The sequence below is a fragment of the Syzygium oleosum genome, unplaced genomic scaffold, assembly GCF_021117445.2.
Source record: "Syzygium oleosum isolate NSW1041296 unplaced genomic scaffold, Sole_v2.1 Sole_v2.17, whole genome shotgun sequence".
Lineage (NCBI taxonomy): Eukaryota > Viridiplantae > Streptophyta > Magnoliopsida > Myrtales > Myrtaceae > Syzygium > Syzygium oleosum.
The window spans coordinates 6,434,152-6,455,760 of NW_026607501.1; the positions used below are offsets into that span (position 1 = coordinate 6,434,152).

The window sequence follows — 21,609 nt, forward strand, 5'->3', positions numbered from 1 at the left end:
CCATTTAGCTAAAGCAACAGTCGCGAGGTCATGATTTTACACAGTTACAATCATATTTGGGTCATGATGTGAGATATAACTGAGCTGTATATCAAGCATATCAATGTGCTGATGTACCATGGTGGTTGAATCAATGATATAACAACGTAAATGTGTGATTTTACCATTTCTAGGAAACAGCACGGCATATTAACTGTCAAATCGACCAAATGGAGAGCCCACGATCATCATTCATGGTATTCAAATTACAGATTCCATTCTTTTTCCCATAAGAACAAATCTCGCTATCCTAAGAATATGTCTCGTCCCTAGAGCATTTCCACCGGACTAGCTTGGAAAGAAAGTTATTGGGCGATTCACATTGAAAACATCCCTGGCAATGCAAAGATCAGCCATCCAATAGTACATGATCTTAATTGACTTCAATCAGTCCAGTTCAGCTAATTTCAAGCAGAAATCTGTTCACGGTGACGGACCATATCATGCAAAGAGGGAAAAAAAGTAAATCTTTTGTTAGAGTTGACAACCAAACATGGTTATCAGAAATGTAGGGATTTACACCGCAGAAGGAGGTTATCGGCAAAAGCATGTGATGATCTTCTCACAAAGTTAGATCCTTTCATCGTGTTCAGCGATGTTGCAGGTTGCGTGCTGTCAGTTTTCTATGCAGCTAGTAGTATCAATAGTCGATAGCAACATAATATAGCAGCAGTAGGATGAAACGAATGGCTTGTTCAGTGTTATTGCAGTAACAGAATTGATAGAGAGACTGAGAAGTATTGAAACATTTGAAGTAAACTTTACTGGGTAATAGCTTATTCCGCAAATACATTCAGATTACACAGAAGTGCAATCAAATATAACATGTGAGTGTGACAGACGAAGTTCCGACCTTTATTATCAAGGAGACCCTTATAAGCATCAAACTGCTGCAGATTCAAGAGCCCTAGCCCTGAAGAGCTGAAGAATGCCCACCAGCTTCTCATGAGGAGGCATTGCCTCTTTCACCAATGGCAACTCCGTTAGAGCTTTCACCCAAGAGGTCACCCTTGGATGCTTCTCCGGATCCAGAAATTTTACACCGAGGGCATCTTCCTGAGCTTTATGAGGACCCAATATTGAACAGACAACAATGTCTAGGAGTCCCATGTTGTCGCCATTGATAAATGGGGACCCCCCGGGGTAACTGCCCTTGATGCCCTCTTCCAACACCTTCAGTTTCTCGTGCACTTCCTTGACAGCTCTCTCTTGCGCTTCTCCATCAGTTTTGATCACAGAGGCGACAGCCTCAAACAACTGCAGTTAACAACTTCCAACGATCAAATTGCTTGAACGCTAGTTTGATCCTACTTTTTTTAGATCGGTCAATTTTGCTAAAGAAACATCTTTCCATTTCTCATGCTCAGTGAATAACAATCAGGCAGCAGCCTACCTATCTCAAGGAAATAGCAATTAAAGACAACAGTAGGTTGTTGCAACTGTTGTCAGTGTCATTGTTATCGTCATTCGTCGCTGTAATATACAGCTCCCCCGGTCGTGCGGACACACATTCTTCCTCATTTCCTACTCCTTGTCTTTTAATTAATCCCATGCATACTCAATAAATTTGCAAGTCAAGATCATCACTACGGACACTCGCACACACCGATAGATAAACAACATGGTAAATCATGTAAAGCTGTGAACCAAAAGGCATGATCTGCTTGTCCCGTGACGATGGAGTAATGCAATAAATGATCATGTACACGTCGAGAAATTTCATCAAACATTTTGCAGGAAAATTTGCACTGACCTGCTGGTGGAGATAGCCGGCCCAGAAGCGAACTTTGGCTCTTTCATAGGGATCTTGGGGCAAGAGCCGAGGACCCTCCTTCCAAGTCTCGTCGACGTACTCGATAATGACCAACGACTCCGCGAAGGGCACGCCGTTGTGAACAAGAACAGGGATTTTCTTGTGAACAGGATTGTACCGCAAGAGGGCTTCGCTCTTGTTCATCAAATCTTCTTCCACGAACTCATACTCGATCCCTTTCACTTTCAGGGCTAGCTCTACCCTCGCGCTAAACAGACTAACCCGCATTCCATAAAGAACCACTTGGTTTTCTTCTCCTGCCATCTCTCTCTCTCTCTCTCTCTCTCTCTCTCTCTCTCTCTCTCTCTCTCTGAGTTTCAGATTGGACATGGAGATTCATGGGTTTAGTGCTTAAATATGCGACGCGTTGTTCAACTCAACTCGAATCGAAAGCGTCTTTGGATTGTTTGACAAGAACCGCGGCTATTATTACAGCTTGAGGAGCAAGTAGGAGGCATTCTCTGCAAGAAATGGACCGAATACATATTAAAGAAAATGATCTGCTCTGGAATTCAAATTAATGTGTTCATCACCTAACCATTTGAAAATGGAAAAGAAAGTAAGGAGAAAAAAATGTCAGATCGTTGACCAAGATCGTTCTTGTTTCTCAAGAAACCGCGAAACCTCGTCTCGGGCGTCAGCATGGTTTGAAAATGAAGAGCAGAATTGCACTTTGGTCCTCAAAGTTTATCAATTTGCTCATTGTTACTAAATTGAACTTATTTTCACCTCACCCATAGGGGTGTACAAAGGAACCGGAAACCGCCCGGAATCGGACCGGCCCTACCTGGAACCGGCAGTTCTCGTCGGGATCGGTCTGGTTGCCGGTTCTAATTTATTATAACCGGTGAGTACAGGTCCAGTTCCCGGTTCTAGGCGTGGAGCCGCTCATCCGAACCGGACCGGTAATATATATAATTTTTAAGAAAAATTTCAACAAAAAAAAAAGAAAACATTTTAAGGAAAATGAAAATCATAAATTCTCTAATTTGAAGCTCGACTCTCAACTCCCATCAACTCACGGCCTTGACTCTGGTCATTCATCGTCTCACTCTCTCGCTCTCGGTCATCTCCATTTGCTAGTGGGACGGGTGGGTCCATGGAACCAACAGATGATTTCCGGTTCCAATTTTTGGAAATCAATCCTTAGTGAGTGGTTCCCGACTTCATGTTAAGAACCATCCACCTGGACCATGCTAACCCCTACTCACCTATATATTTTTATATAGCTCAGTGTCATTTTTATCCCGAATCGCAAGTATCTTCCAATTTTTAGCACGAACGTGAAAATTCTTAAAGCATGTACATGGCGACTAATTTTATTTGACTTCTCAGCGGAATGTTTTGGTACTAATCCACATCTTCTGTGGTAAACAAGATTCCTTCCTTATCGTATCCATTAGTCTAGGCTAAACGGTCATCAATAAATCTACAATTAGAAATCTAATTAAAGAAACTATTGTAGAATGAATAGAATTAGTACAAATTTCAGGTAATTCATTTTCTTCTTTTTCACTAAATAAATTTAGGAATAATGACACAAATGATCCTTGAATTTTAGCCCAATGTGCAATGTGATCCCTGAATTTTCAATTTATTGAATCTGATCCTTGAATTTTTTGTATATGTTAAAACTAATCCCTGAACTATATGAAAATATTTAATATTGTTTCTGAACTTAAATTAATAGAAGGACAACATTTAGCATCTTTATATAATCCAAAGACTAGTTTGAACATGTACCAAAAGTTTACGGACCACATTGAACAAATTAAAAGTTTATGAATCATGTTGCACATTAGGCTAAAGTTTGAGGACCACATTGAGCAAATTGAAAGTTTAAGGACCACATTGCACATTTGACTTAAGTTCAGAGACCATTTATGTTATTTTCCCTTAAATTTACTTGGAAAAAAAAATCCGAAGCAACCATCGTTCCAAACAAATATTCATATAACATTCGAATCAATTGTTAACAACTGTATGATGGATTTTATCAATTTCTTGTGTCATCGGAACCATTAGATTCTATATTCATAGAAAAATTAAAAATAAAAAGAGAGATTGTCAAGAATGGGATTCGAACCCATGCCCTTTCGGACCAGTACCTGAAACTGGCGCCTTAGACCAACTCGGCCATCTTGACATGTCGTGTTGGATTTATTCGATAAAATGAATATATATATATATATATATATATATTGTCGTCCCGCGCATCTTCATCCCGTTAATTTCATCGAACTGAGCCGTTTGTTCTCTCTGAACCCAAATGAAACCTCTCTTCCTTCGCAACATCCACGAGAGAGTTTCATCATCATCATCATCGTCTGCTATAAACCTCAAGCACTCCTTGGCCGTCATTGACCCTCCATCGATCTTCTTCGATGAAGAACCCGAACCGGCTGCCGCTCCGGTTGACCCCCTTCTTGTCCTCTTCAATGATTATGCCAAGTCTGGGCAGTGCACCGCGGCAAACACGAAAGTCTTGCATGCCCAGTTGCTCAAAAGACGTCTTTTGCAATCCCAAGTGGGCATTTCGGATTCTTTGATGGATTGCTACCGGAAATGCGATGCCACGGGATATGCACTCAAGCTGTTTGATACAGGTCCTCAACGGCGTGTTGTTTCTTGGAACGTTCTCATTTCAGGTTGTAATAAGGAATTTTTGTTCTTGGAGTCGTGGAAGCAATTTTGCAGGATGCATAAGTCGGGTTTTGAGGCGGATGAGATAACGTATGGAAGTGTTATCTCGGCCTGTACCAGGATGCAGGCTCCACTGAATGGTATGCAAGTCTATTCTCTGGCACTGAGGAAAGGTTTTCGCGCAAACGGTTATGTTCGAGCTGGGATGATTGATTTGCTTGCGAAGAATTATAAGTTTGATGATGCTTTGAGGGTTTTTCATGATGTGTTGTGTGAGAATGTGGTTTGTTGGAATGCTATAATCGCGGGGGCAGTTAGGAATGGAGAGAACCGGATTGCTTTGGATCTTTTCCGGCAATTATGTCGTCATGGCACTTTTCTGCCAAATAGTTTCACTTTTCCTTGTGTTCTTACGGCCTGTGCAATGCTTGAAGACCTTGAGACTGGAAAGGTGATCCAAGGATGGATCATTAAGTGTGGAAGTTATGATGTGTACGTAAGTACTTCGCTTTCTGATTTATATGCCAAATGCGGAGATATGGAAGGAGCTATGAAGATATTTACTCGGATGCGCTTCCGCAACGTTGTTTCTTGGACTGCCATGATTTCAGGTTTTGTGCAGCTGGATGATTCTATCTCTGCAGTCCAACTGTTCAAAGAAATGAGAAGTTTGGGGGAGGAAATAAACACCTTTACTATTACTAGTTTACTTAGTGCTTGTGGCAGACCAGGATCAACTAAAACTGCCGCACAATTCCATGCCTTGATCATTAAATGTGGATTTGACTTGGACCCAGCAGTGGGGGCTTCCTTAATCAATACGTATTCCAAAGTTGGAGCTGTTGACTCATCTGAATTAATATTTGTAGAAATGGAAAGAGGGAGAAATCCCCATAGTCATGCAGTTGTGATATCTCTGCATGCACAGGCTAATGATGCTGAAAAGGCTGTAGAATTGTTCATGAGAATGTTACAGGAAGGTTTGAGACCAGATAAGTACTGTACTTCCAGTCTCTTAAGTGTTGTAAACACATTAAGCTTGGGGAGACAGGTCCACTCTCATGTTATTAAAAGTGGCTTGGTCTTTGATGTCTCGGTTGCTAGTTCACTTTTTACAATGTATTCTAAATGTCATAGTTTGGGAGAATCATATGAAATTTTTGGGCAAATTTGTGAAAAAGACAATGTCTCCTGGACATCTATGATTGCTGGTTTTGCTAATAATAATCATCCAGATGAAGCAGTTCGACTATTCAGAAATATGCTGCTTGAGGGGAATAGTCCTGATCAATCGACCTTTGTTGCAATTTTAACTGCAATCTGTTCACTAAACTCAGTACACAAAGGCAAGGAAGTTCATGCCAAAGTTATCCGATTAGGATTTGGTGAAGAGATCACAGTTGGTGGTGCTCTTGTTATGATGTACTCCAAATGCGGATATCTGAAATTGGCAAGAAGGCTACTTGACTTACTACCCTTGTGGGATGATGTTGCATGTTCGTCAATGATTTCAGGGTATGCCCAGAATGGGTACATTGAGGAGGCATTGTTGATGTTTCACAAGATGCTCAAGGCTAATTTTGCCATTGACTCCTTCAGTATATCATCTGTTGTTCAGGCTGTTACTCTCACAAACAGATCAGACATAGGAACACAGCTACAATCTTACGCAATGAAAGTAGGATTGGACTCCAATGTGGCTGTTGGTAGTTCACTAGTGGCAATGTACTCCAAATTTGGAGGCATCAATGATTGTGTTAAAGCATTTGATCAGATTGAGTCACCTGATTTGATAGGTTGGACAACAATGATCATGAGTTATGCCAGACATGGAATAGGTGAGGAGGCCTTGAGGCTCTTTGAGCTTATGAAGAGAAAGAAGATGCGACCTGATCCAGTGACTTTTGTTGGGATTCTCTCGGCTTGTAGCCACAGTGGTTTGGTTGAAGAAGGTTATTTCCATTTTGATTCGATGGTTAAGGATTATGGCATCAAGCCTAACTACCGCCACTATGCCTGTATGGTCGATCTTCTTGGTCGCTCAGGGAGACTTAAAGAGGCTGAAAGGTTCATCAGCAACATGCCAGTTGAACCTAATGCTTTGGTTTGGGAGACACTGCTTGCTGCTTGTAAAGTACATGGTGACATTGAGCTCGGAAAACTAGCAGCAAAAAAGATCACCGAGTGCGGGCCATCTGATGCTGGAGCTTATATTTCTTTGTCAAACATCTACGCTGACATGGGCCAGTGGGAAGAAGTCATGAACATTAGAAGTTCGATGAAAGGAGCTAAAGCAAAGAAGGAACCTGGTTGGAGTGTTGTTTGAGGTAGAAATACTTTGAGACTTTGATTGGGTGGATGGGCAGATCTTGTGCAACTATTTGTGCTGCTTTCAGGTGGTGATCGAGGATTTTACTCGATAGAATATAAATTGAGGAGGCAAACTAGTCAAATATTTGTTTGCTTCCATTGCCTATACGTGTGTCAAGAAGACGATCCGGATTCTGGATGCTACATAACATAGCCCATTCCTTGAACTTCTCAGGCTGGCAATCCTGAGAACAGACAGATAGTTAAACAACTGTATCTTCTATATCAACTTTGTTGTTCCCAATTTAATGGGATAACCTCGTGGGTTAGCATCCCGCTGTCTAAGTACTTAAGTTGAGCTTACCAGCACTGCATTTTGAGCATGTTTGACCATTCCTTTAGACGAACACAGTAGTTTACGCAATGGGAGTCAGCTAGTGCGATTAACGCGATCAAAGGAGCCATGTTCTTCAATCGCTCTCTTGTATTCAACCATGGTCTCTATTATTGACTTCTTATAGTAGGAAGTAGGGCTTGGAGTTGGCATGCAGCCAGCTTCTCTGTATGAGTTATCACTTCATTTTTGCCAGCGCCCTCTTTGCCGGCTTTTGCTTCATAGGATTGTTTAAGATGCCAAGGCTGGATTACCTTAAATACTTGATAGCTTAGTGATTCTTTGCTCTTTATGCTCATCTTGACCATGCATTTTTGTTCATATTATCACAGTGGTCTAACGGAACCATGCAATGATGCTGGATTTTAGATGCTCAATTCAGGCATTATCAAATCACGGTGTCACTTGCAGAACCTCGGAACAGTGCAGCGTGTTGCCTTCCCGAAAGAAGCACGGAAAATGAAAAGGTAAAGAATGAATTTGGTCTTCCCAGTGATAATTTTTCCGTCGCTTTCGTAGCTGTTCATGTTTTGATCTTAGTATACTTTCCCAGAAGATCCTGCCTGTCTTTGATCGAGGCAGGACGTCAAACTTACCGACATGATCACATTGGATGTTCTTCTCCCATAAAAAATCAAGTGAGCTCTCTCATTTTCTTTCTCAATCTCTCGCATAAATGGTCAGAACTGGAGAAACAATGAAATAAGTCTAAAGGCTGACCTAGCTCCATCTTTGGCAGGTTTGGGCCATGGGCAAATTCAGTGATGATAGACCATATGATTGTCAATTGGACTTAATCAACTGGATAGGGGTTTCAGAGTATCCAACGGAGAAATCACACATGCAAAAGCAGGAAAGTAGATTTGTTGACCATGTGCTTGCGGATGATCCAAAGCATTCAGCCCTTTATCTATCAGCCTACATAGTAATGATTGGCCTTCAAGTTTTGGGCACGAATCAACTGCCATGACACGGAACTGTTTCCCAATTTCAGAAAAGTGTCTCTTTGTTCTAATATAGATCGCTTTATAAAGGAGAAGATAGTAGTGGCTGACCAGGTCATAGTCAGAATGCCACAACTAAGATCAGAGATGGGAATGTTCTTACATGTGGCGCATCATGTTGATTTGCTTTGTAAGGATAGAACATTACAGATCTGTTGAAACAGACATTTAGCATTCACGGGAATCCACTGAAAAGGTTTTCTTTCCACTTGTGTGTGATGAAACACAAATTCATGTCTTGTACAGTTTTGTGCGACTCAGAGAAGACTACAAAACTCAGACGGTAAACTAATATTACGTACCTTGTCATTGCTAAAAATAAGATAGGACGGACAGTCGTTTGAAAAGGAAAATGTGATTGGTAAATGCAAATTATACAGCATTACAAGTACCTCTAGGAAACAAATATGAATAGTGCTGAACCAAATATGATGACTATCCAACATCTCCTTCTCAGGCATGTAAATAATTCTGTCAATCAAATCACAGTTCTTATGAAACAGATTTCACTTCCAGATGACCACCGGCACAAGGTTCTCGTTCTTATGCTTCACATAGCCTTGAATGACTAGTCAGTGGAGTTGAGGTCACGTTCTCATTTTAATAAGCTTAATCCTCACTGGTTCATCCTTCTCCATTGACTGGCCTGCTTATAAGTAAATTTGTACAGGCATCAATTGCGATTCATTTTCCACGTAAACCAACCTTGAAATATGCTGCAACCTCATCAATCTGGAATTAAACAGACGAGTCTTAAGATGTGAGTTTGAGTTTGTCTAGCTCTGTATGTAAAAACTAACTGCATCACTAGTCCAAATCACTCGAGCCCAATCAACAATAGTAGCTATAAACTTCAAAGGCTCTCGTCCAAGAAAAAATTGAAAACTGTCAAAGGCGAGGGTACATTGCCATATTTCTCTAAGCAACTTTGTAGAAATTTATAATGTTTGACAAGATTATCTGGGCATAGATGTGGTTGATTCTTAGAGAATAAAAAGATTTTACACGTTATACGGAGTGAACAAAATACACAGCACTAAGATATGTAAAAATGAAATTGTCCCACTTTTTCTTTTTACAAAGAGAAATGAGGATGTAAATTACCGAGAATTAGCATAGCGCCTTACCAGAGTTTGAGCGCACAAATGAGTTCAATCTCAATATCTGGTGAACTCAGCCTGAAGAAACCATATGGGCAAGATTCCATGTAGCGAAGATTTCTGATATATAGGGAATTCTGACCCAGAGAGGGGGGAAGAGTGAGTTTTATATGGAGCACTAGAAAATCTACAAAAATGTACTTTTTTTCTTTATTCCACTAGAAATGAGAATGTAAATTACCAAGAGGTAGCTAAATGCCTTACCCTAGCTTCCATGGCAACAAAGAGTTGAGCCTCAATAGTATATTGAAGATGATCTTGGCCCAAGCGAAGCTATATACACAGGACTCTCAGTGAAGGTGCTTGCTGACATGTTGGAATTCTGTCGACAAAGGAAAGAGCAGCCTATGATAGAGCTATGGATCTATACATGCGTGCTCATGTAGTTCGACATAATATTCAGTTGTCACCACATCCTCGTACAATCCTGTAATATGTCTTCTTTGTCAATATACCAGTAGACCTTTTCTTATATGGCAATAGTAATTGAAGCATTGCAAGGTTTGGAACTAAAATCATGCAAAATGTATGACTGTTCCATCCTTTCAAGATATCGATGTATCAACAGACGAGGACATCTTCTTTGGGTCACGTAAGAATCTACTAGGAGGCATCTTCTTTAGCATCTTTTTATCCCTAACACCCTCATGGAGAAGTTCATAAGTATAATAAGTTATATGGCTTTTCTTCAACAAGTCTTCCACAACAATCTTAGGCGCGGCCACCTCCTTTTTGTCAGCCTCAAAAATAGCGTTCACTACCTCAGGAACAATTCCCTTTTGAACCATAAGGTGAATGATCCCAACAGCCTCATGAACCCTATGCTTCACACAAAGGCAATTTATTACGCGTCCAAATGTAGCAAGCGTTGGAATAAAACCCTTCTCAATTTTTTCGAGTAGAAGGTTATATCCAGAGTCAACATCCCCTGCTTTAGAGAATCCATCAATCATCACAAGATATGTGTAACTATCGGGAAGGCAACCTTTGACACTCATCTCATGTAAAAGCTTTCCTGCCAGTTCAATTTTTAGTTTTCTCAGAAAAGCATGGATCATTATATTGTATGTTGCTGTCGTATGAGAAACCTTATAATGCTCCTCCACTTTCCTGAAAAAGTTGTAGGCTTCATCCAGCTCCCCATGATCACAAAGACCATTAATCAGTGTGCCAAAACTTACAATATCTGGTGCAATCCCCTTTATTTCCATCTTATCGAGCAAATCCAAAGCTTCCTTTACTTTGTGAGTCTTGCATAAGCTCTCAATGAGTATATTGTAAGTAATGATGTTAGGGATGCACTGTTTCACTATCATTGTGTCGAACGTTTCCATCACATGTTCAAACTTTGAAGCCTTGCATAGGCCATTCAACAAAGAGTTATATGTGATCACATCGGGAAAAACACCATGACTGCACATTCTCTCCATAATCTCAATTGCACTATTCAACTTCAATTGCTTACAAAAGCCATCAACCAATGTATTGAAAGTAAAAATGTCAGGAATGTAGCCTCTGGTTATAGCATCATCCATCAGGCCATAAGCATCAGATACGCAGCCCATCTTGCAAAGTCCATTAATAACAAGATTGTATGTCCATATGTCGGGGGAACAACCATTTTCCGACATCTCAGTCATTAATTCCAAGGCTTCCATTATAAGCCCATTCTGGGACAAGCCTCTGATCACTGTATTGTAGAGAACAACATTAGATTTCACTCCTCTTCTTGATACCTCATTAAATAAATCCATAGCACGCCTGACATCACCATCTTGGCAGAACCCACTGATGAGAGAACAATATGTGAACTGATCAGGCACAAATCCCTTGAAAACGGCCTCATTAAGAATTTTATCTGCATTTTCTGTGAGACCAACTTTGCAGTATCCATTGATTATAGTGTTGTATGTATAGTCGTCTGGCTCAAGCCCAAAATTCACCATTTTACGCACATAGCTTTCAGCTTCCACAGCCCTAGAATTCTTACACAAGCCACCAATTAAAGTGTTATACGTGACAACATCTGGAGTTAAACCCTCCGTAGTTACACTTTCCAGCAACTTCACAGCCTCAACAAGAGCTCCTTTCCTGCAAAGTCCTTGAATGAAAATATTGAATGTGAACAAATTTGGACTTGATCCCCTCTTCAGGATATTGGCAAAAAGCTTTTCACTCTCCTGGATGTCCCCATTCTTGCAAAGTATATGAATCAGCTTATTGAATATGGTGATATCAGGATAAATATCTAAACTAAGCATCTCAAGAAACAATTCATATGCCTCACATCGATAATTCTCTACATAGAACCCACCAATGACAGTACAATACGCAACAGCATTGTGATCACAACCCTGAGAAGTCATATTTCGGAGAAGTCTTAGAGCAGCATGAGGCCTACCTGTCCGACAAAAGGACTTTATCCTGATTGTGAAAGTGTACACATCTGGAGCAATCCCTTTATCCCTCATCCTCAGATACACTTTATGGGCTTGATTAAAGTAACTATTCTCAATAAGTATATTCATGATAGCATTGTAAGATTGGACTGACGGCTCGCAACCGTAGAAATCCATCCTCTCAAACACATTGACGGCTTCCTGAATCTTGCCTTTCCTTCCATAACTTCTCAAGGCCCCAATATAGATTCCTTCGAGTAAACCGCTATCGATGTTTGATCTCACCTCTGCCAGCAAATTCTCCATAGCCTTAAACTCCCCATGAAACCCGAGCTTTTCAATCATGCATTTGTAAGTCGACAATGTGTGCTCGAAGCCATCTTCTTTTCTAACTGAATTGAACATCTCCAATGCTCTGAGAGGATCCTTTTGGTACCTAACAACCGCGGCCACATGTTTTGGAAGTATAGCACGACGCATTCCAAGACCGACCGTCTAACAACGAGACAGCTCGAAATCCATCAATTATTTACCGTGAACTTCTTTTCTGCTCCATTTACATACATCCCCGTGATCCCCTGAACAAGAGAGAAAGACACAGAAGTCGTGAGTTCAACCAATTGCTGGGATAGAGGAAAGGGGGCAGCAAAAAGGATGAAACAAGAAAGCGATGCCTTGAAAAATTGACATACACAATTGATCATTTTCTTGAATCATGTACCAACTTTGGAAATTTTCCACACAATAAATAGAATTACAACAGTAGGTGCGTAGGTCTTTTCTTTGTTTCCCCTCTTTTCCAGTTCATCTTTTATCAATGAGAAAAAATCTTTCCAAGAAACTAAGCATAGACTTCCTTTCTTAGTGAAACAAGAAAGTGAATCGAGACAGAGAAATTTGCGGGAGAATTGCGTGTACTGCAGGGAAGGAAGCGCCACCCAACTCGAGATAATCAGTGAGGGTTGCAAGAAAGTTGAGTCTAGCGGATGATAGTTGCATCACCAAGGGAGGTGCATTGCTAGGGTTTGCTATTGACAGTGGAGGGAAGACCGGTGAAAGAAGATGCTGTGTTTTCAGAAATAGAGTGATGTTGAAGAATGTTGGATTTTCACCATTCCAAACTCATTTTGTTCTCCCCTACAACATCCACTAATCCAACAATGCTATCATCGAATCTACTCTACAATTGCACGTACAAACTCAGTTACTCAACATTTCACACTGGAATTCCGTCAAACGGGTTATGGGCATGGATAGTTTGCTCAGTATCCCATTGCCGAACACTAGACTGCTCTCCTCGAACATGCTAAGCCATGTTTCGACATAAACCTATGATTGTAACATTCGGTAGTTCAACGAAGCTTCCAAAGAACTCACTCTGTATTGCTCATCAAGCTCACAACTTCAACTAGGAATTCCATCGAACACATAACAAGCACGCGTATTTTGCACTGTAAAAATGCAGACGAACGCGGAAGTAGCATTTTGTCAAATGAAGGGACGAACCAATCACGCAGGTCTCTTACCCAGTTGAGCGATCGAAGCAACAAGATCGAAACCAACGCGAAAATGGAGAAAGGATGGCAGGTGGCGTTGAGGGATCAAGCGAGAATGACAGAATATAGAGAGAGGTGAAGATGTGACGAAAAATACTCAAACGAGTTATGTGCTATGCTCATGTAATAATATTTCAATTTCTTACTCATTCCGCATTTTTCATTGATGAATTAATAATGTAACGTGTCAATTATTAGTTATATACAAAAAATAAGACCATATCATATCACATTCACGCGAATAAAATATCAAATTTTTTTGATTTATCGAAATAGCTATAAGATGAAATGTTTTTATACAATATTATATTTAAATTAGTGATATTATCATACCCCAAAAAGAGTTAGTTACATTGTGAAGGAAAGACAGAAAAGAAAAAGTTTAGATTTTTATTTACTTTCACATTAGCTACCAAATGTGTCACATGAATGTGTGTCGAATGTGTGTCGAATGTGAGTAGTGGAAAGTAAAAAACATACATGCCACGTCAGCAACTGACGTGACAGTCTCTAACCATTGAATATTTTCTTGTTTGTGTCGCGACCTACCCCCGCCAAAGATCGGGTTTAGGGCAAGAGGTATTTGTCGATGGATACGAACAACGATTGATTTGTTCGAAAGACAAACCAAATGGTTCATTAATCCAAAGACCGAGGCACTCCCAAGCCTCATACCTCGCGCGACGAGAATTTTTTTAATTTACGCAATTGATTGGAGTCACCACTAGCCATGATCAAGGGTCGGCTAGAAACCTTGATCGAGACGCGGGAGTGTCGTCTCGATACACGAGAAAACCAGAGATTCCAAAATTCGGGGACTTGATTACACTAGCGATCTAACTAGTGCCCTTTCGGTACCTAAACTTGAATGTTCGCAAACTAACGTACCGGACGGCCTATCGAAAAAACTAAGATTCCACCTAACCATTCTAAAAACAGAAAATAACAATCAATGTATTAAAAATGCGCAACCAGATAATCATGAAGAAAATAAACAACCAGCGACCTAGCATCGTCTCTAAAAAGAAAATGCAATCAAAAGCCCTAAAGTAAAGCCCTGATGGCTTATCCGATTTTTGGAAAATTTTTAAGGTTTTTTCTCATTTTTCATTCATTTTTTTTTTGAGTTTTTACCCTAAAATCTAGTGAAATTAAGCCCAAAACTGATTTCTGAACATTTCCTAATTTTCTAAATTTTTTGGAATTTTTCTGAATTTTTCTGAATTTTTTAATAATTTATTTAATTAATTAATTAATTTGGGATTTTTAAACATTTTCGATTTTTTTTGGAATTTTTAATATTTTTTTGAATTTTCGAATATTTATATTTATAAAAAAAAACCGGACCGGGTCTCCTGACCCGGGTTACCAACCCGCCCGAGTTTTCAAATTTTGATTTTTTATTATATATATTTTTTCTCTTTTCTTTTTTCTCTCGTTTCCTTTTCTTTTCTCTTTTTTTTTTGTTTCTTTTTCTTTTTCTATTTTTTTTTCTTCTTCATCCCCTCCTTCGTACCTTCTCTGCCCAGAATGCTTCTCCCCTTTGTTTCTTACTGTTCTTCACCGAGTCTTCTTCTTCTTCAGTCGACCACGCCGTGATCACCCACCGCCGGCCGTCGGCTCGGGCCGCCAGCGCTAACTGCGGACGCCGGCCTACACCGTCACCGCTGGCCGACGCTCCGGTGACCACATCGACGACTTAAAGAAGAACCGCACCTCCCCGTCGGCGACCCAAAACTCAAACTCATTTTCCGGTTAGAACATCTTTCATCGGCTAAAATCTTTCGAGCGATACAATGGACACACATACACACAACAAAGATGGGGCAATGAAAGAGAGACTGACTAAGGTGGCCTCTAACCGCAGGCGTCCATCCAACGACGGGAATGGCGTCTCCGGAGAAGGTTTCCTCGATGGCTCACTCGGATACACGACAAAGATGCCACAACAAAGAACAAAACAACACAGTATCAGTCACCAAACATCAACCCCAGGACGAACAAATGTGAATCTAAGATTTTTACGGGTCGACGCAGTGACTTTGGTTTCGGTTTTCATTCGGTCATTTCATCGAACAGGTGGGATGCGCCTAAAACTGAGGGTTTCCTAAAACTGAGGGTTTCCAAGTGGATTTCAGCGGGATTCGAACGTTTTTATTTTTTTTAATGGAAATCGTTCAATAACACATCCTGGATAAAGAAACACTTTCCTCATCTTATGGTGCCGGGCGACCACCGAATAGACTCGGTGTGCCCGGCACTCAAGAGGCAGGGGAGGGGGACCAAAACAGGGCAAGACGAAGAAGACCCACCTGGTTCACGGCTGGCCGGGGCGAGGTACGACGGCTGGAGGCTCAGCGGCGACTCGGACGGCCCTCCGGCGAGTGGGCGAGGCTCTCGGTCTCTCTTCTCGCCCTCAAGATCTCTCTTTTTCCACCTTGTTCTCTTCTCAAACTCTCTCTCTCTCTTGGATCTCTCTCCGTTCTGTCCTCTTCAGTCCATGATCCCCCAAAACCCTTCAATCCTCCATTTTCTGCTCTCTCCGTTTTTCTCCGATCACTCCCCCCTTTGCTCCCTTTTATCCCGGATCGCGACCCCCCTTTTGGGACCACTGGCCGCCTGATCTCTGGCCCCCTCGACGCGCGACGACGCGCGACGACCTCCTCCCTGCTGCGCGTCTCCCCCCTTTCTGCTTCTTTTCCCCCTTTTTCTTATTGTCTTCTCTGTCGCTTTCGTGAACAAGTGTGAGGAAGAGGGAAAGAAAAGTAGGGGGCTGGGCTGAAAAGGAAGATGGGTTAAGGATAAATGTTGGGCCCAGAAAAGAATGGAAGAGGAGGACTTGGGCCTAATTGGAAAAAGAAAACAAAAGAAAGAAAATGAAAATGGGCCTAATCTGGTCGGGCTGGGTCGAACTGGCCCGGCTCCACTTTTTTTTTATAATAATTTTTAATTTTTTAAAATTTTATCTCTCTTTTGCATTAATTTGGCCCATTTACAAATTAAGTACCGATTTGGCAAAATGGGCAAAAATAGGTGTCAACAGTTTGTATGCATGTTTTTCTCGTTTTTTACACAATTAAGATAAAAATTTTGATAACATCGCCTTTAGATCCTAATGTCGAATTTTTTCACATGCTTTTAACATATATACCCTAATGTATATGATACCACGTTATTTTCATTATGTATTGCTAACATATCTTGTTAAGCAACTAGCTAAAATTTAATATATTTTCCAATGCACTAATCTCATGCTATCTATAATCAACTTTTTAGAAAATATTTTCTTTTTTACGGGACATCAAGCTCGTGCAAACTTAACTAAAATTGAAACTGAATGGACAATAATGAGTTATGATAAACTTTCACAAAATTACATCCAACGACGTCGTACGGAGCTGCCCTACCGAGAACCAAGGGAAAAAGGAAGGTGCTTTTACCTTCTTCTGCGAAGCCCGCGCCGATCGTCTTCGAGGTTGCAGAGAGCAATGGAGTCGCCTGGGCAATGGCTGGAGAAGGCGCTGCTGGATCTCTGCGACCGAGCAGACTCGGGTCTGGACTTGGACAGGGACGTGATCTCGGGTCTCGTCTCCTACTGCGACCTCGCCCAGCCCTCCGACGCCAAGGAGTACCTCGACGTAAATCTCCCGTCTTTCTCGTGTCTTCCGCGTCTTTCTTCGGTTGCTCGCGATGGTGCGGTGTTACTGTGAATTGGGTTTCTCGCTTTTTTGATTTTCTTGATCGAATTTTCATATGGGTATTGAAGATGGAGCATCGTCCTACTCAAAGATCTCACTTTTCATCTGAGAAACCTCTTCAGAAATCTCGGGCTTCTTTTTTGTCTTGTTTGTAGGAAGAGATTGGGTAATGTTACGGTGGATTGACGATTAGTTTATGAATGATTTGTTCTTCGAGCGAAGGGAATGAATTTCTTATGAGCAGACAATTTAATTTGGCTGTAGATTGGTTTTGACTTAGTGTTTTGAAATTTCTGCTCAGAACATTATCGGGCAAGAAGTGGGGAAAGGCGTGATCGATGAATATCTGCGGCAAAGAGGCCATTCAAATCTCGGCAGCGGCAGCAGCAGGGTTTCTGATGTTTCGTCCTCGAAATTACATGCCTATGTCAAGCCGCCCTCAGCTGAAGTTTCCACTTCCGGTACCAAGAAACCACCTAGAGCATCTAAAGAGGCTGCTGGCTCGAGTAGTCAAGAAAAGTCGGCAGTGACCAGAACCAATGAGTCGAAACCTGCGAATCAAAGTAATTCTCGGAAAAAGAAATCTGGGAAGGTCGTGTCGCTAGCTGAGGCAGCCAAAGGTTCCGTTGTGTTCCAGCAGGGTAAACCCTGTTCGTGCCAAGCCCGCAGGCACAGGTTGGTGAGCAATTGCTTATCCTGTGGCAAGATTGTTTGCGAGCAGGAGGGAGAGGGGCCGTGTAACTTTTCGGTGCACTTGTTTTGAAGGAAGGAATCCAGTATGCCGGTCTCGACCAAACTGCACCGGTCCTCACAGAGGCTGAAGCTGCAGCAGAAGCTTATGCCAAGAGACTTGTGGATTACGATCGGAACTCTGCGGCGCGTACAACGGTTATTGATGACCAAAGTGACTATTACGAAATTGAGGGCAACAGCTGGTTATCAAAGGAGGTATTTTCATCTTTAGGAATCTTGATGAGTTGAGAGATTTAGCTTCCTACTTGAGGCCTTTTTTGAAATGTTCTCTCATCCTCACAGGAGAAGGAGCTCTTGATAAAGAAGAAAGAGGAGATCGAGGAAGCTGAGCGGGCCAAACGAAGCAAAGTGGTCATGACCTTTGACTTGGTTGGTCGCAAGGTGAGTACATTCTCTGTAGGAATTTTAATGAGTTTGTCTAATTCCACACGACTTTAATCTCACCGACTTTCCAAAAACAAATGTAGTGAAAATGTCCGATTGTTCCGTGCATACGCTATTCCGTTCCGGTTCCATAGCAGCACTAACATTTTGTAAGAGCCCTTAAGATTATCATACTCTGTTTTTTAGGATTTAGAGCGACAGTCACATTTTTGTGGCTTTTCATCTCTATGGTTAGCATCTGGAATTGGTGAATGTTGAGTTCTGATGGCAAGGTTAGCAACGTATCTCAAGTCCTCTGAAAATTAGCTGTTCTTACTGAAAGTGAAACCAATGATCTTTACTTTGCAATGATCAGAGTGAAAGCTTGCTACATGTTCTTTAAACTGCTAATAGTATCATTCACGGATGTTCAATGTGTTCTTTTCTTTTTAGTAGTTTCATATCTTTAAATTAAGCTAGCATGATGTGGAATGGGTGCAGGTCCTCTTCAATGAAGATGAAGTTTCAGAAATGGAATCACGGAGCAGCATATTAAAGCCTCCGGACAAGAGGGAAGTGAACAGAATAAAACCAAACCCAACCCTTAGGGTTCAACCAATTTTTATAGATCCAGGCCTGAAGAAGAAGCCGGATAAGGGTAAAGTGCCGAACAAGAGTCTCAAGAGCGGATTATGCTTGGAAATCACCGGGAGGGTGCAACACGAGAGAAACGAGTTGAAACACTTCATTGTTGATGACCATCTGGAAATAACCTCAAATGGAAAGTCTTGGCACGGGCCATCAGTGAGTCGGGGAGTGCATATAGAAGATGGAGCCGAATGTTATCTAGAATGTAACTAGCATGGAGCATCAAGATAATAGGGGTCTGCTAGTACTTGTATCTTTGGTAAGACAACCTTAAAGCTCGTCGTTCTTATACGACGGCATCTACCATTTTGTAGATACCGCAGATCATTCGCTGGCTTTTTTTCATCAAGCCCACATTTTTTCACTACCTCTGTGAGGCCGGAATGGCGAGATGATTGTTATTTTGTTTAAGTGGATTGGTGTGAGTCTAGAATAGCCGCTCCTTTGGAAGCGAAGTATGTTCAGAAGTTGGCTATTATGCATCGGTAATCTTCTGCTTGTTATCGCCCAAATATGGGAAATGTTACGGGCTCCGTCTTTTTGGTTACATTCTGCATAAAGATGGAGAGGGGATGGTGAGGCTGTCTAACTCGAGATCCCTCAAGAGGAACACAGAGTCTTCTTAATCTAAGCATCATCACTTTATTAAATTTTTCTTTACTTGATTAATCTCCATGAATGCACATGAAAGGTCATGTCCATTTATATCGGGCAAGGTTTTATCATAATGTGATGTCCATGAATCCTGAGATTACTTTGAGCGGAAAACACCGTAATTTGCAAGAATTCAAATCGAGACGCTTAACCATTCACTCAATTTTTTGAGGCCGACTCTGTCGCCTACTTTGCAACCGAACTTGGGGATTGAATGTCAATGCACGATCGTAACCAAGTTAAGGGGAAAAACTTATAAAACCTTTGATATTAAAGACATGTAAAGTGCAAACTATTTCTTCGGAAGTAACCCGAAGATTCAAATATTCAGAAAATACAATATCTCAAAAAAAGTATGACATTAAACCAGCAGCAGCGTATGAGACCGAGAGTCTTCTATACTTTTAAGTATTGGCCAAAGTAATGGGCTAGGAGAGAAACCTCGAACTGATGTTCAAATTTGTAGAAGCCAGAGTCCAGAGAATCTGAAAAAGTCACACCAAAACACATGACCGTGAAAATCAAATATCGTTCATATCAATCAAATAAACAGGCTAGGACAAAAACTGTTAATGTGAAAGCCACAAATAAATTATTAAAATTAAGCATTTATATACTAAGTACTCGCTATATAACACAACCCTAAATTTATTCGGACCACTCAATGATAATCATAAATCACGTGCTCCCAAAGCCGACATCGACCGAAATACCCCAGAAGCACGCCATCAACTCGAATTCCATCTCTACCCCGGGAAAGCATGCAACCCTCATCGCAACTCATTTTGATGGGAGTTCACTTGCAGGCGACGGTGGCGGTTGTTGTGGTGAGTTCGACATGGCGGCCCCACCTTTGCCATACCTTCACCGCCTTGCCGTAGCTCGCCGCCTACACGTCCAGTGAAGTCACCACCATCTGGGCGCCGTACATGTCCTCATCATATGCCTCCTCCGGCCATGCCAGGCCGCAAGCACGGATCGCAGGGGCTGCGTGGTTCTTGACCAGTACGAAAGGGAAGTAGCACCATCTGGACCAATCATTGCCAACCCAACCAGGTGGACGGGCTCCGAGAAGGTGACGATCTTAAGCATCGACAAGTTCTCATTTATTTTATGTTGTTCATCAACTTCAGTGGAGAGAAAAAAACTCCGACGACGATAGCAATAGAAAACTGGACAGGAACTTCGTTAATTTTTCTTCTTACCAGAGTATAGTAAAGGTGTCCGGCGTGCAGCTCAGGGTGCCCCTGAGGATCATCCAATCGCTGCCACTCTCGCTGTCGGTCGGAGCCGTGAAGGTCACGTCCATGCATGAAAAATAAACGTCCAACACGGCCACCCACCATGGACCCAAGTGCAGCCTCCGCTTGGCTTTCGCGACCACGTCGATGGTCACCTCCCCGCCCTTCAACATGCTCACCAGGCCCTTCACGCCCAAGTCATTGACGATAGCAATCGTCGACAGGGCCTCTGCTCGGACTGTGGTCACTTTGCCGGGGCCCTGAGTGAAGGTGGGAATGAGGGGGGAACGAGAGAGAGCGAGTTGGCTGAAACTCAAGAGGAGCTTCATGTGAGTGTACTTGACAGCAATGAGCTTACTGGGATTCTTGACAGAGAGAGCGATGTTCCACTTTGCGGAGACGTGGGAGGTGGAGATGTTGAGGGACGAAAGGGAAGAGCCCGGGTCGAGCCCGAACTCCGGTGGCATCATGGCGGGTATTGCCAGGAAGATGACCATGAGGAGGCCAAGAATAGTGGGTACTGAATATGCGATACAGTGGCTGGCGATCAGCTTGTATTTGCCGGACAGTGGCGGTGCCGGAGATGGCGAAGACGGATTATTAACCACGCGGGGTGGGATGGCTTGGAGGGCTCTCATTTGGAATTTTTGGGTTATATGATTCTTCGGTCTCTGAGTACTTTTGTGTGAAGTTATATATTTATAGATATATATAAAGGAGGAAATTTTTTTTTTTATGGGATGTACCCGAGGAGACAATTCGGTTGGTGGGAGGAAAATTTCATTGGGGGACCGGGTTGGCCGTGAACTGGCCAATACGCTTTCTTACAATTTCAGAACTTCTGAATTGACATATATGCCCTCTCTTACGACTAGAGTTTCCATTGGTCGGGGCGGGATTGGCCGTGAACTGGCAACTATGCCCTCTTAAAATT

At 41.9% G+C, this 21,609-nt stretch overlaps 5 protein-coding genes and 1 non-coding gene across 15 annotated transcripts; 2 read left to right on the plus strand and 4 right to left on the minus strand.

The window, feature by feature from the left end:
* Positions 1–777: 777 nt before the first annotated feature.
* On the minus strand, positions 778–2,154 carry LOC115667285 (glutathione S-transferase U9-like). The gene is made up of 2 exons (XM_030588885.2): positions 1,793–2,154; positions 778–1,296 (listed from the first exon to the last, which is right to left on the minus strand). Exons 1-2 carry the CDS (start codon positions 2,114–2,116, stop codon positions 922–924), a joined length of 699 nt encoding a protein of 232 aa, XP_030444745.2. The 5' UTR covers positions 2,117–2,154; the 3' UTR covers positions 778–921.
* A 1,763-nt stretch (positions 2,155–3,917) lies between these two features.
* Positions 3,918–3,998, minus strand: TRNAL-CAG (transfer RNA leucine (anticodon CAG)). Its single transcript has one exon. It is a non-coding gene; the product is annotated as a tRNA-Leu (tRNA).
* Positions 3,999–4,118: 120 nt separating this feature from the next.
* Positions 4,119–8,411, plus strand: LOC115691107 (pentatricopeptide repeat-containing protein At1g74600, chloroplastic). Of its 2 annotated transcripts, none has more exons than XM_056319206.1 (4): positions 4,119–7,367; positions 7,532–7,666; positions 7,753–7,837; positions 7,939–8,411. In XM_056319206.1, the coding sequence occupies exon 1, from the start codon at positions 4,122–4,124 to the stop codon at positions 6,819–6,821; it is 2,700 nt and encodes an 899-aa protein (XP_056175181.1). In that variant the 5' UTR covers positions 4,119–4,121; the 3' UTR covers positions 6,822–7,367; positions 7,532–7,666; positions 7,753–7,837; positions 7,939–8,411. The 2 variants fall into 2 exon arrangements, with proteins under 2 accessions (XP_056175181.1, XP_056175182.1); XM_056319207.1 differs by having other exon boundaries at positions 4,119–6,822.
* Positions 8,412–8,487: 76 nt separating this feature from the next.
* LOC115691105 (putative pentatricopeptide repeat-containing protein At1g74580) lies at positions 8,488–13,426 on the minus strand. Of its 9 annotated transcripts, none has more exons than XM_056319215.1 (4): positions 13,289–13,426; positions 11,765–12,340; positions 9,568–11,464; positions 8,488–8,935 (listed from the first exon to the last, which is right to left on the minus strand). In XM_056319215.1, the coding sequence occupies exons 2-3, from the start codon at positions 12,240–12,242 to the stop codon at positions 9,909–9,911; spliced, it is 2,034 nt and encodes a 677-aa protein (XP_056175190.1). In that variant the 5' UTR covers positions 12,243–12,340; positions 13,289–13,426; the 3' UTR covers positions 8,488–8,935; positions 9,568–9,908. The 9 variants fall into 9 exon arrangements, with proteins under 9 accessions (XP_056175190.1, XP_030473544.2, XP_056175187.1 ...); XM_030617684.2 differs by adding an exon at positions 9,331–9,440 and having other exon boundaries at positions 8,488–8,849; positions 9,568–12,340; XM_056319212.1 differs by adding an exon at positions 9,331–9,440 and having other exon boundaries at positions 9,568–12,340.
* A 3,288-nt stretch (positions 13,427–16,714) lies between these two features.
* On the plus strand, positions 16,715–19,107 carry LOC115668283 (uncharacterized). The gene is given in 5 exon segments (XM_056319328.1): positions 16,715–16,956; positions 17,318–17,759; positions 17,762–17,964; positions 18,052–18,150; positions 18,634–19,107. Coding segments are annotated over 5 exon segments (1,254 nt in total). The 5' UTR covers positions 16,715–16,806; the 3' UTR covers positions 18,994–19,107.
* A 602-nt stretch (positions 19,108–19,709) lies between these two features.
* Positions 19,710–21,339, minus strand: LOC115666706 (uncharacterized). The gene is made up of 2 exons (XM_030588384.2): positions 20,640–21,339; positions 19,710–19,919 (listed from the first exon to the last, which is right to left on the minus strand). Coding segments are annotated over exons 1-2 (675 nt in total). The 5' UTR covers positions 21,314–21,339; the 3' UTR covers positions 19,710–19,918.
* Positions 21,340–21,609: the final 270 nt, after the last annotated feature.

Bases quoted from the DNA above. Each gene is read 5' to 3' on its own strand.
- LOC115667285 (XM_030588885.2), bottom strand. From the start codon at position 2,116: ATGGCAGGAGAAGAAAACCAAGTGGTTCTTTATGGAATGCGGGTTAGT. The intron at 1,297-1,792 runs GTCAGTGCAAAT...TGTTAACTGCAG, and splicing joins CCGGCTATCTCCACCAGCAG to TTGTTTGAGGCTGTCGCCTC.
- LOC115691107 (XM_056319206.1), top strand. From the start codon at position 4,122: ATGAAACCTCTCTTCCTTCGCAACATCCACGAGAGAGTTTCATCATCA.
- LOC115691105 (XM_056319208.1), bottom strand. From the start codon at position 12,242: ATGCGTCGTGCTATACTTCCAAAACATGTGGCCGCGGTTGTTAGGTAC.
- LOC115666706 (XM_030588384.2), bottom strand. From the start codon at position 21,313: ATGAGAGCCCTCCAAGCCATCCCACCCCGCGTGGTTAATAATCCGTCT.